We start from the raw sequence: 19192 nt of genomic DNA, 5'->3' as shown, positions 1-19192 counted from the left end.
TGTTACACTGTAAAAAAATGCTGAGTTGTTTCAACCCATGTTTGGGTCAAATATCTAGGTTCATTTAAACCAGCGGTTCCGTTTGTCCATATTTGAACCCAAACATGGCTTAAAACAACCCAGCATTTTAATTCATCAAAAAATGTAACTAATGTGGCCTTATTGTAAAGTGTTGCAATTTCATAAAAGGACACTGCACATTTATTGACATGAGCACTGTATCCATCATGTAAATTACAGAAGTGTCAACAGTGTAATAATAGACCTAATTACAACTGTAATCAAGCAATATAAAAAGACATGTACACAATAAGTGGATTTAATACATTTGAACGTTTGTACGTGTAGTTAAAGACGCCGATTAAAGGGGGTCTGTTTAATTTCCAAAGAAAAAGATATATGCTGTATATAACTGATGAATCTCAGTTAAAATTGAAAGGAAACTTGCTTATTTTTTGTTGTTTTGATAGCAAAGGAATGTAATCATGCATCTTGTTTTGCCCATTTCGAGAAGTAGCCTAGTTGTTGGTCTTGTTTTGGATTTGCTGACGTGGGTAAGTTGACCAACACCCATTTGATACCTTAGTTAATAGTGGAACTGATAGGCTCCTGACTGACACACACGCAGAGAGACTCCTGTCAAAGGTAAGTGCTTTTGTCCTCCTCGCATTATATATATATATATATATATATATATATATATATATATATATATATATAATATTTAGAATAAAGAAGAAGATAATTATTCATCACATTGATCATTAATGCAATTTTTTCCCATGCAAGTTCAGTTTGTTTGAAATAATGCCATTGTTGCATTGTATTTGTTTTAGATCAGGGGTGTCTGTGTGAAAATGGCAAACTTTCAGCTTTCTGTGCTGTTTGCTTTAGGTAAGAGGAGCTGTTTTTTTTACTTATCTTAATCACCCAGTGTGAGAAATTATTATTTTTTAAATATATCTTTAAAGAGACATGTTCATGAGTCACACTTTCTCTTTTGTAGGATTCTTCACACTGATAAATGGACAGGTATTTAGCACTTTCTGCGCAACATTATTTTGTGGATGCTGCTTGTTAAATGTTAGAATCAATAAAAAAATGTATCCTTGGTAAATATTTATTCAATCATTTTCCAAGTTTTGCTTGATTGAAATTATAAATTAGTGTTCTTGCACACTAACTTTGATAGAAAGAAAACTAGCTCGATTGTGGTGATGATGAATCATTTACCATTAACAATGAACAGTTTTATGGATTTGATTTATTTATTTTTTTCTGTTTCTTCAGTGTGCGGTGGACTTTCAAAATGGTGCGTTTTGAATCATTTTTGCCACAAAACTGAATATTCCAGTCAACTCTTTTCTTTCATACATTTCCCCCTTCATTGTTTTTTTTTTATATATTTTTTTTTACAGGCATGGTTTCTAATACTGGTCCAGCATGCGCTCCAGTGAGTTTTTATCTTTTGATGCAATATGATGTGTGGGCAATATTAAGTTTCCATATTATGTGAATCATTCCTCACTTGTTTCCCCATTCCTCTTTCAGTTCTCAGATGCAGTGCTCAACAATGTCCTCACCTGTTCAGGGATAGGCCAACAACTTTCAGGCTTATCGCAGGGGAATCTCACTAATCTCAAAGCATTTACTGACTCAGCCTTTGATTTGTACACATTGCTGGTACAGTACATCTGAATATCAACATATTTCAAACATATTACAACTGCTTGTTAAAATGAAGTCACCTATCCAGTGCCTTTTTAATCATCCAAACAGAGATCTAAAGTTAACGCTAGTCTTGTGACGAGCGCCATCAATAACACCAGGTCCAGAAATGGGTCAGTAGTGGGAACACTGAGTGATGTGAGTTTTGCAAGGCTCTGGTTCCAAGTGAAGCTCAGTCCATACCTGTCATCTCTGTCCAATGAGACTCTCTCCTGCCTGAGTCAAAGCAGCAACCTCACCTGCCTGAGCTTCCAAGCACTGTTTGTATATCCCTAGGCTACACAAATCATGCTAATATTCTCAGATATTTTAGCTATTTGTTGACGAAGAAAATCAACTTAATTTATATTTTACAGGGTACAGGATCTAAGCTCTCAAATCGGCCCTGAAAGACGAAGGATGGTGTATCAGAACTTCATAAAACCTTTTCTGGAAAGAAATACATCTGAAGGTAGGCCTGCTGTATTTTGTGCAATAATATTGTTTTTTAGATGTTAAAAGACGAGGTTCTGGCTATGAGTTTGCTGACTTTTTTTTTCTTCTTAAAGCTGGCTGTGAGAAAAGTCCGAACAGCACCAGGGATTGGTTTATACAGAACTTCCAATCATTCTCTACTAGCGCAAGTCTGAGAGATTTCACAGCTCTGAAAAAGGACTTTAATGGGGTAAGTAGATAAAACCGAGCAGTTGAATCATAGCATTAAAGCTTGTTCACTCCAAGGACGATAATTATAACGGCAAAGATAGGGCCCTATTTTAACGATCTAAGCGCATGGTCTAAAGCGCAGGGCGCAAATTCACTTTGTGCGTGTTCTAAGTATGGTCGGCGCATCAGGCACATGGTCTAAAAGGGTTGTCCCTATTCTCTTAATGAGTAATGGGTGTGTTTTAGGATTTACGTGCGTTAAACCGATCAGAGTCTCATCTCCCATTCCCTTTAAATGCCAGTTGCGCTCGCGCCATGTCAGATTCGCTATTTACATGACGGATTTTGATAGTGGAAAGACCGAACGCGTCTCCAGAGCGCAAACGGAACTGCTCGTGCGCGAGGTAAAAGTGCGCAAGCAGACCAGTCACCATCTACGGGACAAGCCGGATTCCACCATATCTTTATGTACACAATAATAATCTTTTACATTGTAATCCTTTTATTTTAAATATTTGGCATGTTTGTGTGCTGCTGTAGCCTACGTGCGTCCCTGTGTGTTTAATAAGCAGAGTGTAGGCCTACGCGCGTTGTGGACGCGCCTAGGCGCACATACTAAAGTGCTCTTTAAATAACACAATATATATATTTAATAATAATATTGCGCCATTGACTTAGACCAGGTTTCAGTTGGTTGGTTAATGACGCAGTCTATTTCTGTTGCCTCAAAATAGCAACGTGCCAACAAGGCGCCTTCGTTTTCAGGGCGCACAAATGCATTTGTTATTTGCAGGACGTGAAAATTATAACTGCGTCGGGATGAAACTAGCAAAAAACACTTGCGTCGCGCTTGGCCATATAGTTTTAAAAATAGTTCTAAATTCAAAAGAATTTACAGAGTCGGTGTATCAGAATGGTAATACGTTTTTATGTATCGCTCTCTTCAACGTCAGACCGGTTACAGCAAATTTTGTGACGAAGAGAACACATGGCGACTTCAAACCGCGTTTTTGAGACTGTCTTTGGTTCACTGCAGTTTTAAGGAGAAAATACTCAGAAATTGTGTTGACTTATGAATTTGAACATGGTTTCTTAAAGAATATTAAAAACACCACATAGACATAGGCCTATAGACAACATTAAAAACTTGATTTTCGCCACAGGGGATTTTTAAGACATTTAGACGTTTAGAATGAACTGACTGTTATCATCCTTTGGTGTGGAAGCTAATATAGTCGTCATTATAGTTATTGTTCTCGGTGTGAACCGGCCTTTACTGTTGAGGTCCTCATTTGAATCTTTGTGTTTCTTTGCAGTTGGATGTCATAGAGCTACTCAGTCCAGAGCAGAAAGCTGAGCTGATCTTTCAGTTGAATGCAACTAGTCTAAATACTGATGTCATCAATAAGACCTTCCAGAGTTTCCTGCAGCCGCTCACGGGCATACCATTTAACATTAGTGTAAGAGTTTTGTATATGATGATGATGAAGTCCAATGATGAAACATGAATGAAGAAGTTTTAATTAATTCTTGTCATATCTGTGTGCAGAACCTCACAGACATCCAGGTATATTTGAGACCACTGGGAAGATTCATCAGCTCATGTGTGACCATTGCTCAGACAGTAAGTGTGTGTGTGTGTGTGTGTGTGTGTGTGTGTGTGTGTGTGTGTGTGTGTGTGTGATATGAAATAGTATAATAGGCCTATTTAGGCCGGGATGTCAGTCCTTACATTTTTTTAACATATGAATAGTTTTAAATGCCGAATGATGAATCAAATGATTTGTATTTATAAAGATTTGCTATTAAATAATCCCAAATTAATAATTCAAAGACATTACACTATTGTGGCAGATGAAAACAAGGAATAGACGTTAACAAAGGTGGCTTTAGAGTCAGTATAATACATATACATAGCCAAATCCTATTAATTGCCTCTCTTAATGTTTCTTTTGCCAGGAGCATCAAATTTTTAAAATGCCTTTAACTTAATTGCCTTATAAGCCTGTTTGACAGATTTTCTGGGTTTGTTCTCTTTCAGAAGGATATAAGCAGTATCAGAAACCTAACAGAAGCACTTCTGGTGAACTGGACCCTGAGCTATGGCACCAACCAAACCTTAAATACTTTTAACATCGCCAACATCACTGAATGGATCCAGAATGTGGTTATTCCTGTGGTGAAGAAATATCTGCAGATTAACCAGACTTTACCTGATCTCAGCACAATAAACAACACTATTTTGTGAGTAGCACTTCTGTCTGCATTTTAAAATTAGAGCACTCAGAAGAAACAGGAGGTAAAAATTAAAAATGATTACAGAAAATTGTTGATCTCTCTTTTTTTTTTTTTTTTTTTTTTTTTTTAAAGGCAACACAGGATTCCAATAAAGCGCAAAAACTCTTTTTAATCCTTATTTTTGTCTTGTTTCCCATTAAAGCAAAAAGCAAATCTTATTAAAACATGATAAATTAATTTCACAAGGAAAATTGTACAAGATGCTAAGAGAACTGTTTTCAGAGAATCTGGAATTGAAGCTAACTTTTGGCCCTCAGCTAAATAAACCGGCATGTAATAAATATATTCTCTGATAATAAGTTTGACTATTTTTTCCCCATATCTCTAAGGGTTATTTCATATTTGGGAAACAAGACAAACATTTACTGAAAAACAAAACTAAATGACTAATTAAGAAATGGATTGCAGTGTATATATATGATTGCCACTAGTACATAAATTAAAAACATATGTTCCTCACAGCATGTCTGATTTATTTTAACTAATGCTGTGCTCTTTATACATTTTTCAGTAATACTACAGAACCTCAAACTGCAGATCCTGTCAACATTTGTAAAGTCACCAGCAATAATAGTTCCTGTCCTGTAAGTCTTTCATAAACCACAAGTTTTCATTCTTATGCATAGTTAACCACACCCTGATCAGGTCCAACAATGTAACACATCTAAAGAATGTGAAAGATAAAACTACCGCACAATGTTGTTTTGTTCGCATGTAGAAAAACTGGAAAACCTAGTACAAGATGCAAATATCTCAAACAGATTTACAGCCCAGATATCAGCTGACTGCAGGCTTGGTATAAAGCTACTTTCTGGTCATTTGCAGATATTGCAGACTGGAGAGAGTCTGGCGAAAGCGATTACTTGTGTTGCTCAATCAAATCTGAACTTCACTGAGGAAAACCTGCGACTTCTGATCACTAATCTCACCATACCACTGCAGACACAGATGGAGCAATCCGTAAGGATACAAATAAAAATGAGGGGGAAAAAAAATTGTGTGTGTTACATTCAACTGTCTTTTTTGACAAGACGTTTATTTTTGATTCAGGTAACAAGCTCATCTCAGAGCAACCTCACAGCCTTGTTTGCAGAACTTCCAGTTGAAAGCTTCACATCTGGAAATCTTGCTGATGTGGAGTTCATGAGATTCTGGTTCCAAACCAAGATGAAGCCTCTGCTGCCCAAAATTTCAAGAGAATTCTTGTCTTGCCTCGCCACCCGTAACTTCAGCTGTCAGGCCTACAACGCCCTGTATGTTCCTCACATTCCGTTCAGCTGATATCTGAAAACTGTTCATTATCTAATCACAAACCAGACGATATTTGCAGACTCACATCCTGCTTGAGATTGAATTCACTTTCTGGTTGTATGCGGATCCAGAAACACTATGGATGCCCGTTTCCACCATACTTGAGTAAAAAATATAATTCTGTAAGACATAATAATGAGAAACGTTCTCATAATTATGACTTAGTATCTCATTATATTGAGAAAGTTTCTCGTAATAATGAGAAAGTTTCTCGTAATTATAACTTAACATCTCGTAATAATGAGAAACTTTCTCATAATAATGACTTAACATCTCATAATTATGAGAAACTTTCTCGTAATAGTGACTTATTTTCTCGCACTTCTACGCATGCGCAAGGCAGTGGAGCAGAAGGGAGTGCCACGCTAGCGACATCCGCTGGTCAAAGCCGTGTAAATGCATCACAGCAAACATTGCACGCTCTGCAGTGAATAACATTAATGATAAATTATCAGTATATGAGACCGGCTTCCATACTAGATCGTATTTTATTCATTTGTAATATTCATTTGTATTTTTGTGTATGAACAAGCAGCAACACAGAAGGGTGATCCATGGATTTCAAATAGATGGAGTGCACTATAGTTATAGTTATGTGTAATAGTTATGTGTAAATGTCCCCAAAGTCATAAACATCTTAAAGGTGATTTCTGTATTGATATCTTCCAGATGAACCTGCACATCTAATATCCTAGACGCATCCGCAAAATGCGCGTTATATTAACACATAGCTATAGCCTACCCATATATTTTATGAAGATGTTACACTTAAACTTAACGAACAAATGTAATATTCCAACTTTACTCTGATAGTTTTGTAAATTCATGTAACACAATTTACCATGGAAACCATCCTGCTTCTGCATTCCTCTTTCACACCTTTTCGTGCGCATGGAAAAGTATGGAAGATATACTGATGATTTTTAATTGATGTTATTTAATGATACTACAGATTGCACTTCGTAGATCACACTGACTTTAATGAAAACAACTGTTTTGCAGAACGTGCCATGTTTTCTGTGATGCATTTACACGGCTTTGACCAGCGGATGTCGCTAGCGTCCCTTCTGCTCCACTGCTTTGCGCATGCGTAAAAGTGCGACAAAATAAGTCCTTAGGAGAAAGTTTCTCATTATTATGAGATGTTTAAGTCATTATTACGAGAAAGTTTCTCATTATTATGAGATGTTTAAGTCATTATTACGAGAAGGTTTCTCATTATTATGAGATACTAAGTCATTATTATGAGAAACTTTCTCAATATAATGAGATACTAAGTCATAATTATGAGAAAGTTAATTATCTTTCTTATTATAGTTATTATATAAGTTGTCTCATTATTAGGACTTAAAAAATCTTTTTTTTTTTTTACTCAACCGTGGTGGAAACGGGCTTCCATACTACGTGACATAATTGTATCAATGAAAATTATTCTCAAGTCAGTGAACGGTAATCTCCATTGACATATTATTTTACTGTGGCACCGCAGTATTTCACTGGGACTTGTAAAAAGGATCTAGTGACCCTCCTGAGAAATGTGCTTGTAAAAAATACTTTTGTAATCGCTATCCTCTTACATCTCTGTTTTATTTCTGCAGTTTTGTGGAGCTAAATAATACTTTAGGACTGATGAACAATGTAACACAGAGATGGATCCTCAACGACTTCATTGTCCCTTTCCTGACACAACGTCAAAACTCAAGTAGATGTTATTCATCATTCAATTTAACAGACACATTAAGAGTATTCTTAGACTCTTCATAATTTAATTTGACACATAATACTTTACAGGACTCCATATATGAACACAGTTTTTCATGTTGTCGTTTCAGGTGTCGACTGCACGTTGCCATTTTACAACAGTTCGGACTTCATCCTGCAAAAAATTGGCGGTTTCTTTAAGTTTGCACAGCTTCAAGTTATTTCAAAATTGAACCGCAATTTTTCAGCTGTGAGTCAAACGTTTTTTCTGTTAGTGATGATTCGAGTAAAGACTGACTGAACTCATACATAAAAGCTTTGTAAATGTGTGCCAGTGAAGCGTGTGTCTCATGTCGTCTGCAGGTGGACGTGCTTCAGTTGCTCACACCGGTGCAACTGGATGAACTGGTGTTCAGTCCTCCCGCTTCACCAGAAGAGCGAACGAACATCCTCACAAAAGTCTCCGACTTCCTTCTTCAAGCCCCTATCGGAGACAGACTAAACAACTTCCTCCCCTCTCTTCAGGCTCAGGCCAGAAAGGTGCATAATGCCACAATTTAGATGTAACCTGTGTAGAAGAAATACTTCATTTAATAATAATGATATTAATCATTATTATGTATTACTTTTGAAAAAATATTTAAAACAAAATTATTATTACTATTATTGATGTTGTTGTTTGTTTATGTATCAATTTTATTATCTATTCTGTTCCTGTCCAAAAATGTAATGTTTTCTCTTTTGCAGGCAAACTTCAGTTGTGGAAACTACAAAATCTTGTAAGTTGCTTTAAAAAATCGAAACAAATAGCGATCTGGATGTATTAGTATTGATTAAGATCACGTTTGTTTCGTCTTTTCTCTGTGAATCAGCTTTGACAAGATGGATCAGACATTATCATCGGCCCCTTCTAACCAGTCTGAAGCCCTGCTGACGATCAGAGACACATTGATGATGATTCCTCCCGATGGTGAGGCAGAATCGAGCAATAACACTTGCTCATAAATACGTCGATCACATCAGAATAATTGAATGCAAAATTCTGCCCGAATTAAAGTGTGAATTGTGTTTTGTTTCCCTCCAGAGTGCATTGAGAGAGCAAGTAATGTAAGTAATGATGAACAAAAAGATACATTTCATGTTCAGTAGATTGTGTCTGTTTTTATGATTCAATGAAAAAACGAAACAATTGTAATGCAACATCTGTTCTCACTCTTGCAGTGCACAGCAACTCCTGTAAATGGTAAGCGACTGATTATATCCTACTTGATTTGAGATGTCAGTGATGTTTCTAAAACTTAAAGTCTTTGTTGTCTTGTCCTTTTCCAGAGTTTTCCCTGTGTGCAAGTGTCGACAGGTGAGCTTTTTCTGTCTGCACTCAAGTGAGGTAAAGCACTGAGGACACAATGGTCTGTAATACATGTTGCATGCTCTTCTGGTTTGCAGCTCTGCTTTGGATCAGTTCTTGAACGTAACGGCTCCCAGTGCAACAGGCCCACAGAATCTTTGCAACTTCACTGTGTTGCAGTTTGCCTGTCTATCAAAGGTAATATTACACAAGAGAAAAACACTTAGCTTTTTTTAGTCATTGATTTAGTTTTAATAAAAGCTCATTTGTGTCATCAGTTGTCACAGTTAAACTCTCAACAAGTGGCCGTCGTGTTGGCCTGCAAACTGCCCAGCAATGTGACAAAAGAGACCTGGAAGCTTTTCTTCAACAAAACCAGCGCAAACCTTGATGATGCACTGCTAAAATTTTCCAACATGGTAAGAATATCACACTACTGGACAAATTCTTGGGGCCAGGAAGACTGTATAATGTTTTGGAAAGAAGTCTCTTATGCTCACCATTATACTTATCATTATTACTCGTCTTCAGTGTCACATGATCCTTCAGAAATCTTACTGATTTGATGCTTAAGAATTTATTAATGTTGAAAACAGATGTGCTGCTTAATATGTTTGTGGAAATTGTGATTAATTAGCATTCGTTTGACATAGAAATATTTTGTAACATTATAAATGTATTTACTGTCACTTTTGCTCAATTTAATGTGTCCTTGTTGAATAAAAGTAAAAAAAATAAAGAAAATCTTACTTACCCCAGACTTTTGAAATGCAGTGTATATATAAAATATTAAAAGAAAGTTACCAAAAAAACAACAGATAAAAGTCTGAATTAATTTTAAACTAAATAAAAAAACACTTACCAACCCCATATTACATTATGTTATGTTATATTATGTTATATCATATTTAACGTGATATCTAAAATGTGTTTATTTTCCAGACTCCGAGTCCCAGCAATGTGTCTTTGTCTGATGTTCTGGATGTGCTTGTTGACGTCCGGGTCGATCGCTTTAGTCCTCAGAGACTGAGAGATCCCGTCTTCATTCGCTCATGGTTCCAGGGGCGACTAAAGCCCTTCTTACCATCAGTATCTCAAAGAGCCCTGTCCTGTCTCAGCAACAAAAACCTCACCTGTGAAAGTTACCACACAATGTAAGTTGGTCATAGTTACATTGTACGAAGTGACAATTAACTTATTCTCATAATAATGACTAAGTCATTATTATGAGAAACTTTCTCAATATAATGAGATACTAAGTCATAATTATGTGAAAGTTAATTATCTTTCTGTATAAGTTAATATATAAGTTAAGTCTCATTATTAGGACTTAAAGAATCTTTTTTTTTTTTTTTTTACTCAACCGTGGTGGAAACGGGCTTCCATAATGATACCAAAATTCAAAATAATTAATAATAATAAAAAAACGTAATAAAAATAAATGAAAAAAGATAATAGCAATAGTGACAATAGAGATTATTATTAAATTAACCTATTACAAACAAGGTATTGTTTGTTTTCTGCCTTCTAAAATATCTTGTTACTATTTCGGTGTGGCTAAAATTGATTCAGTTTGTGAGTGAACTGTCTGAGTGAATCAAATTGAATCACGATTTCATTAATTTGCAAATCTGGCAACACTAGTACTCGTTATGAACAGCTGATGGAAAACACGCGATAATTGTATCAATGAAAATTATTCTCAAGTCAGTGAACGGTAATCTCCATTGACATATTATTTTACTGTGGCACCGCAGTATTTCACTGGGACTTGTAAAAAGGATCTAGTGACCCTCCTGAGAAATGTGCTTGTAAAAAATACTTTTGTAATCGCTATCCTCTTACATCTCTGTTTTATTTCTGCAGTTTTGTGGAGCTAAATAATACTTTAGGACTGATGAACAATGTAACACAGAGATGGATCCTCAACGACTTCATTGTCCCTTTCCTGACACAACGTCAAAACTCAAGTAGATGTTATTCATCATTCAATTTAACAGACACATTAAGAGTATTCTTAGACTCTTCATAATTTAATTTGACACATAATACTTTACAGGACTCCATATATATGACCAGTAATGAACACAGTTTTTCATGTTGTCGTTTCAGGTGTCGATTGCACGTTGCCATTTTACAACAGTTTGGACTTCATCCTGCAAAAAATTGGCGGTTTCTTTAAGTTTGCACAGCTTCAAGTTATTTCAAAATTGAACCGCAATTTTTCAGCTGTGAGTCAAACGTTTTTGCTGTTAGTGATGATTCGAGTAAAGACTGACTGAACTCATATATAAAAGCTTTGTAAATGTGTGCCAGTGAAGCGTGTGTCTCATGTCGTCTGCAGGTGGACGTGCTTCAGTTGCTCACACCGGTGCAACTGGATGAACTGGTGTTCAGTCCTCCCGCTTCACCGGAAGAGCGAACGAACATCCTCACAAAAGTCTCCGACTTCCTTCTTCAAGCCCCTATCGGAGACAGACTAAACAACTTCCTCCCCTCTCTTCAGGCTCAGGCCAGAAAGGTGCATAATGCCACAATTTAGATGTAACCTGTGTAGAAATACTTCATTTAATAATAATGATATTAATCATTATTATGTATTACTTTTGAAAAAATATTTAAAACAAAATTATTATTACTATTATTGATGTTGTTGTTTGTTTATGTATCAATTTTATTATCTATTCTGTTCCTGTCCAAAAATGTAATGTTTTCTCTTTTGCAGGCAAACTTCAGTTGTGGAAACTACAAAATCTTGTAAGTGGCTTTTAAAAATCGAAACAAATAGCGATCTGGATGTATTAGTATTGATTAAGATCACGTTTGTTTCGTCTTTTCTCTGTGAATCAGCTTTGACAAGATGGATCAGACATTATCATCGGCCCCTTCTAACCAGTCTGAAGCCCTGCTGACGATCAGAGACACATTGATGATGATTCCTCCCGATGGTGAGGCAGAATCGACAATAACACTTGCTCATAAATACGTCGATCACATCAGAATAATTGAATGCAAAATCCTGCCCGAATTAAAGTGTGAATTGTGTTTTGTTTCCCTCCAGAGTGCATTGAGAGAGCAAGTCAAGTAAGTAATGATGAACAAAAAGATACATTTCATGTTCAGTAGATTGTGTCTGTTTTTATGATTCAATGAAGAAAAAAACGAAACAATTGTAATGCAACATCTGTTCTCACTCTTGCAGTGCACAGCAACTCCTGTAAATGGTAAGCGACTGATTATATCCTACTTGATTTGAGATGTCAGTGATGTTTCTAAAACTTAAAGTCTTTGTTGTCTTGTCCTTTTCCAGAGTTTTCCCTGTGTGCAAGTGTCGACAGGTGAGCTTTTTCTGTCTGCACTCAAGTGAGGTAAAGCACTGAGGACACAATGGTCTGTAATACATGTTGCATGCTCTTCTGGTTTGCAGCTCTGCTTTGGATCAGTTCTTGAACGTAACGGCTCCCAATGCAACAGGCCCACAGAATCTTTGCAACTTCACTGTGTTGCAGTTTGCCTGTCTATCAAAGGTAATATTACACAAGAGAAAAACACTTAGCTTTTTTTAGTCATTGATTTAGTTTTAATAAAAGCTTGTTTGTGTCATCAGTTGTCACAGTTAAACTCTCAACAAGTGGCCGTCGTGTTGGCCTGCAAACTGCCCAGCAATGTGACAAAAGAGACCTGGAAGCTTTTCTTCAACAAAACCAGCGCAAACCTTGATGATGCACTGCTAAAATTTTCCAACATGGTAAGAATATCACACTACTGGACAAATTCTTGGGGCCAGTAAGACTGTATAATGTTTTGGAAAGAAGTCTCTTATGCTCACCATTATACTTATCATTATTACTCGTCTTCAGTGTCACATGATCCTTCAGAAATCTTACTGATTTGATGCTTAAGAATTTATTAATGTTGAAAACAGATGTGCTGCTTAATATGTTTGTGGAAATTGTGATTAATTAGCATTCGTTTGACATAGAAATATTTTGTAACATTATAAATGTATTTACTGTCACTTTTGCTCAATTGAATGTGTCCTTGTTGAATAAAAGTAAAAAAAAAAAAAAAAAATCGTACTTATCCCAGACTTTTGAAATGCAGTGTATATATAAAATGTTAAAAGAAAGTTACCAAAAAAACAACAAATAAAAGCCTGAATTAATTTTAAACTAAATAATAAATAAAAAAAACACTTACCAACCTCATATTACATTATGTTATATTATGTTATATCTAAAATGTGTTTATTTTCTAGACTGCGAGTCCCAGCAATGTGTCTTTGTCTGATGTTCTGGATGTGCTTGTTGACATCCGGGTCGATCGCTTTAGTCCTCAGAGACTGAGAGATCCCGTCTTCATTCGCTCATGGTTCCAGGGGCGACTAAAGCCCTTCTTACCATCAGTATCTCAAAGAGCCCTGTCCTGTCTCAGCACCAAAAACCTCACCTGTGAAAGTTACCGCACAATGTAAGTTGGTCATAGTTACATTGTACGAAGTGACAATGTAATTTTCAGACACTAAGATAAAAAATGAAATACGGTGTTTGTTATCTTTCAGCACTGAGGCTTTTGTGAATGCTCCTCTACGAGATGGACAAGACGTTTGCAATCCACTGAAACCTAATGCCACTCAAAGACAGGATCTGGTCTACAAAGAGTTCATGAAAGCTTTCCTCTCTCGCAATGACACTGATGGTTGGTTTGGAATATTTTAACCCTCTTTGAATTCAACATAAAAGTATGCAAACGTTCACAATATGAAATCATTTGCACAAATATTGTGTCATGCCCCATTTAAAAGATCAAGTGCCAATGCCAAATACCACTCACTCCGTGAGCGAGACAACTTACAAATTTGGGGTTCACATTAAACTAATATAATGAATCACAATGAAAATGTTATTGTGGCTCTTTCAGATCCCAGGTGCCTTAGAAATTCAACCAACAGTACGCAGTGGATCAACAGTAACTTTGGGCCGTTCGTTCAGTCAGCTCCCCTAACGGACCTTGCGGAACTGAACAGAAACTTCACAGCGGTGAGTGTTAAATGTTGCAATTCATGCAAAATACCTTTGAAAAATACAAAAAAACAACAACCATTGTGAAAGTCAATTTGTTTGTCCATTTAGGTGGATGTTCTACCTCTTTTGAGTCTAAAACAACTAGTTGAGTTTTCAGTCACTCCTGGTGCGCTCAAGGATCCTCCAGCTGTCACCAATGTCACGCAGCTTGTTAAGGATTGCCAGCTCTCCGCTTTCTTTGACCTCCTTTCCGAGAAAGTGAAGGTGTGAAAACGATGTTCATGCTAATAAAAATAAAAAAACAATAAAAAAACAGAGTAACTATGCTAATGGTGCAATGATATTATTGTCTCCTGTCCAGGACGCCCGACTCACACCAGATGTAAATGCAGCACTGATAAAACAGATATTTGACAGAGCCAACCTGTCTAATATAAATGTCACTAATCAGGAAGTTCTAGTCTGGTTCCAGAACAGACTAAAACCTCTGTTAGCCAACCTTTCAGAAAGCATTGTGTCTCCGTTTTTTACCATCCTCAGCACAAGGGACTGCAATATCACTCAATCCGCGTAAGAACAAAAGATCTTTACATTGCATTTATGTGAGTATACATTGGAACACGTTGAAAGAAAACATTATACACTGTTTATTTTCAATTTACAGACTGAAGCTGTTAAACTCAGAATCTTCAGTACCCACAAATACCAAAAATGCGATCTACAACAGCGTTCTTCAGTCCTTCAGAGGTATTTCTTCATTAAACATCACATAAAAGTCATTGAGTGATGATACAACTCAAAAAAAAATAAAAAAATAAAAATAAATAAACTTAGTGATTTTATAAATATAAAAACAGTACAGTTTTATTCACTTAACATCGGATAAGATACAACATTTTATGTTTTTTTTTCTTGCAGGGCCACAGCCTCTGAGGTGCTACAGAAACAACAGCTTTATCACGTTCCTAAACGAAAGCCTGTTCGGCTTTGGGCCGCTTCCAAATGTGACCACCTTCCTCTCTCTGATACCACAACCTCGGATATCTGAGGTACGCTCCATATCAACTCTACAGTTCTGATGCTCGGTGTAGATGATGTAACTGTAACTGGTGTTTAATTCATGTGTTTCAGCTCGTAAACTCTGTATCTCCTTCTGAGCTGGGAACCTACTTCAGACAGCTGGAAGTGGTGAACAATGATTCACAAATCTGTGTCATCTTTAACAACTTTGTCAGAACCCCTGAGTTCTTGGAGACCGTGAGTTTTGCTTTATTTGCACATAATACAATGTTCAAAACACATTTATGTAGGGACACTTACATATAATAATATTACAGTTCAACGTTTTAATCATCGTGCTTTCTTGCTTTTTTTTTTTGCAGGAAGATGTTCCAGATAATCCTAAAAGCGCCATCCTTCCCTGTGTCTGGCCTCTGGCACTGAAAAGTGACAATCAGACGGAAATTGATTTGTGGTTTAACCGTAGATTGAGGCTCTACTTGAAGTTCCTGAACAAAGATACACTAGGGTCAAAAGACACACTGAAGGCATCTTGCCTGTCATACAGGAAAATGTCAGTGCAAATGGCTAGAGTCAAATTTGTTTGCTCGGAAGTTTAAATGCAAAGATTTTTGTAACTTTTAAAGTGCTTTCTCTGTTCTTCTAGGGTCAATGTTTTAGGCAACAATTTCACCTTTAATGGTTCTCAGATTTCCAGTGCTGATGTGTACAACACCATTAAGACCTATCTGAAAGCAGGTGAATTAGTCTTTTTTTCTCTTCAAAAATGTATTTGTATATATATATTAAAGAAATTAATACTTTTATTCACCAAAAGTGACAACAAAGATATTTATAATATTACAAATGATTTTTATTTCAAAGAAATGAATAACTCTATTCATTAAAGAATCTTGAGCAAATATATGATGGTTTCCACAAAAAATATTAAACAGCACAACAGTTTTTAACATTGATAATATAAAATGTTTCTTGAGCAGCAAATCATCATATTAGAATGATTTTTGAAGGATCATGTGACACTGAAGACTGGAGTAATGATGCTGAAAATAAATTATGCTGGAAAAAATTCCTTTTAAAAAATGTTTTAAAATAGTAAACTGTTATGCAGTTGTAATAATATTTAAAAATATAACTTTTTTCTTACTGAAATATATGTATATAATAAAAAATAATAAAATGTTAATTTTCTTACATTTATTACATTTCAGACACTGCTCCAAAATGCTACAACGCATCTGACGCGACACTTAACTCAACTGCGTGGTTTGTAAACTACATTGGTACATTTATAACTTTTCTGAGTCTGGACGATCTCTACTCTTTCGGTTCTGAGAACACGGTATGAACTATATCCACTTGTTCACATAGATAAGCCATCAATACTTGATTTATCATCAGACCATGTTTTGTGTGACGTTATACTGGTGAAAGCGAATGAATACACATGGCTTATTCCTGTCCCATTTTGTTGTTCGCAGATACAAACCTTCACTGTGAACCCTGAAAACTTAAAACTTTTCAATCAAAAGACACTTCCAAAGAATGTGCTCAACCGCTACACTGAACTCCTCTTTCGGCAAAACCCCAGCTTTAGTTTGTTTGAGTAAGTTTGAACTGAGACCAGATCAAAATCTCAGAGCGTTCTCCGAGTTCAGTTGTTGTCAAAGCATTAACTATGTTCTCTGTGCTCTAGCTTGCCTTCAGTTTTGCAGTGCGTTGCCCCAGTATCAACCTTTACAGCACTAAACGAGAGTCAAACTATTACTATTCTTGCAAACTTTAATACATCTTGCTCCAATGTGGATCCTGCAGTAAGTATTCCATTAAAACCCAGTCAAGTCATTTCTTCATGTAACTGTGTTGTAACTGGCTGATATTCCTTATACACATCTTCAGATATCTACAACCCTTGCGGGAAACATCAAAACCATAGATGCTGCTGCTATTAGCAACTTGGGAAATCAAGTCGTTGGCTTAACAACTGCACAATTAAACTCTGCATCTCCATCGGTTCTTATCGGTGCGCTCTCAACACTGAGCAGTGTGTCTGGATGGAGCTTTGGACAAGCCCAGGCAATCATAAAAGTGCTTCTCAGTGGATCATTTAAGGTATTATTTAAGAATCCAGTGGAAGAAACTTCCCCTAAAAGTTGTTGAAATTAGGCCTACCTCTTCATCAGAACCTCAAAATCCTAAAAGAAACGACTTTTTGTACTTTCTGCAGATCAACGATTCCAGCAGCTTGCTGAATATTGGATCCCTGATTGGAGGGATCCCTTCAACTATACTGACATCAATTCCGCCAGCACAAATTCTCAATGCAACTAAAAACATAGAATTTGTAAGAAACCTACTGAGTGCCCCAGATATTGTTCAGAGGACCTTTGTGACCCAGGTGTGCGAACAACATTCATGCATATTTATAGACATTTTGAGTGCAAACCATATAAAGTTGGGTCTTAAATGTCTTTTCTATCTCTAGATAATCAGTGTGGGTTCGTCACCATCTGACCTAGTGACAAACATTCCCGATGATATGGCTGTTCAGATTCCAAGAAACTTTGTGAATATTCCCTCCGATTTAGATGTAACAGTCGTGAAAAAGTTTAACAATAAAAAATGGAAACCTGAACAGGTACTATAACTTACTAAAATAAAAATTATTATATAGTTTTTACATGTAGATTATTTTTCTGCTAATGGCATGTTTTTATTTATAGGCAGTTCTGTTCTTTGATACTGTTGTGAATGCTTTTGCTCAACCTGATGAGTAAGGATCTTTGCAAACTTTTTTTAACTGGTTTATGCAAAAATACATTATGAGTATGCATTGAAAGTGACAATGGTAAATGCATGACTTTTCTCTACAGGCTGTCAGTGGACATTTTGCAAGGATTTACATGCTCCCGTGTACAGACATTTTCCTCAACTAAAACCAAAGGCCTGATAAAAGCCTGCCGACGGAGAGCAAACAGACCTAAGGTGGTACTGAGCGAGACTCAGGTGAGAGCTGACAAAAACTGGTATTCAAAAATGTGTTCAGTTGAGCTTAAAGTCAATACGTGAACAAATTAACATGATTTGTTGCTAATTGTTTTCCTAGCTGACTTGCATGTACAACATTATTAGAAATGACTCAGTTGTGGATTTTACCAGCTATCCTCCTGATATGTTGCTGTACTACAAGTAAGCTCTATCTGTAATTTTATTAATGTTCAGACATTTTTCAATGAACTATTCTGTTAAAGTTGTCTGTTGTCCTCCTCAGTTATGAAACGATCAACAAAACCCTCTGCAAGGCATATTTTGCTGAGGTCGGAGCAGCAGATCTCTCAATCTTTTCAAGCACACTGAGTGGAAGAAGGGACATCTTGTGGAAAAATGCTTTAAATTGCTTTGTAAGTATCGTCCAGTGATATTGATTATTTAAGGCCCAGACACTCCAAACTGACACCAGAGAACTAGCAATGATGAAACCCGACTGCGGTGTCGCCTGCATCTAGGCCAAAATGTTGTGCTTGAACACACTGCAAACTAGCATGTTGAGAGGAAATAACTCTCCATACCAGCAGATGGCAGTAGTTATTCCAAAAAGCCAAACCGTCACTTTTGTTTTTCTTTTTTTGTGCACTGGTTCACTAAGCTAAACAGCCAATCAGAGTGATCTCTCTCATAGATATCATATAATAAAGGCTAGATGTCTTGTGCGCGCTGCTGGCCAATGGAGGCCGACGGCCGCACACGGCGGCCATCTTACCACAGGGAGCTCGCTCACTCGTAACATGGTGCATGTACTTTTAAATAAGCATAACTTGCTCAATTTTCTACCGATTTTCAAACGGTTTGGTTTGTTATAAACGTCAGAGTTGTATTTATGACACTGCATACATATGAATAATTATAACAATGGACTTCCATATGAAAGAATTATAGCCACTTTAATAACGTTTGTAAGAAACCAAACCGTTTGTAAATCCGTCAAGATTTCAGCGAGATAAGAGGATTTGTGTGTGTGCTGATCACTCACCTTAATTCACAGCTTCCCTGTGGTAAGATGGCCGCCGGTGATGCCGGAAGTGACTCCGCCTTAAGACATCTAGCCTTATCATAGGAT

The 19192-nt window shown here is 36.5% G+C and overlaps 1 protein-coding gene across 1 annotated transcript; it reads left to right on the top strand.

Annotated features, from left to right (window-relative positions):
* Positions 1–621: 621 nt before the first annotated feature.
* On the top strand, positions 622–19184 carry LOC311067682 (uncharacterized protein). Its single transcript, XM_084089698.1, has 56 exons — positions 622–645; positions 837–894; positions 1007–1032; positions 1291–1312; positions 1419–1453; positions 1552–1683; positions 1780–1988; positions 2085–2179; positions 2277–2392; positions 3690–3833; positions 3923–3997; positions 4415–4617; positions 5183–5255; positions 5497–5631; positions 5722–5924; positions 7581–7684; positions 7815–7933; positions 8047–8223; positions 8431–8462; positions 8556–8653; positions 8768–8790; positions 8905–8926; positions 9013–9040; positions 9130–9229; positions 9310–9450; positions 9974–10185; positions 10898–11001; positions 11144–11262; positions 11376–11552; positions 11757–11788; positions 11882–11979; positions 12093–12115; positions 12234–12255; positions 12342–12369; positions 12459–12558; positions 12639–12779; positions 13290–13501; positions 13593–13729; positions 13952–14070; positions 14164–14319; positions 14417–14625; positions 14720–14802; positions 14974–15104; positions 15187–15312; positions 15438–15628; positions 15722–15813; positions 16287–16417; positions 16557–16681; positions 16772–16889; positions 16975–17187; positions 17303–17473; positions 17561–17713; positions 17799–17848; positions 17949–18081; positions 18182–18264; positions 18347–19184. The coding sequence occupies exons 2-56, from the start codon at positions 858–860 to the stop codon at positions 18492–18494; spliced, it is 6186 nt and encodes a 2061-aa protein (XP_083945824.1). The 5' UTR covers positions 622–645; positions 837–857; the 3' UTR covers positions 18495–19184.
* Positions 19185–19192: the final 8 nt, after the last annotated feature.

Source organism: Abramis brama, assembly GCF_963993115.1.
Source record: "Abramis brama genome assembly, chromosome: 1".
In the NCBI taxonomy this organism is placed as follows: Eukaryota; Metazoa; Chordata; class Actinopteri; order Cypriniformes; family Leuciscidae; genus Abramis; species Abramis brama.
Note: the sequence above shows the minus strand (reverse complement) of the source record. Positions and strands in the feature narration are given on the sequence as shown.

Excerpts from the sequence above, each read along its gene's own strand:
- LOC311067682 (XM_084089698.1), top strand. The coding sequence starts at position 858 with ATGGCAAACTTTCAGCTTTCTGTGCTGTTTGCTTTAG. Across the intron at positions 15,814-16,286 it reads TAAGACCTATCTGAAAGCAG|ACACTGCTCCAAAATGCTAC; the intron begins GTGAATTAGTCT and ends ATTACATTTCAG. Across the intron at positions 17,474-17,560 it reads AGAGGACCTTTGTGACCCAG|ATAATCAGTGTGGGTTCGTC; the intron begins GTGTGCGAACAA and ends TTCTATCTCTAG.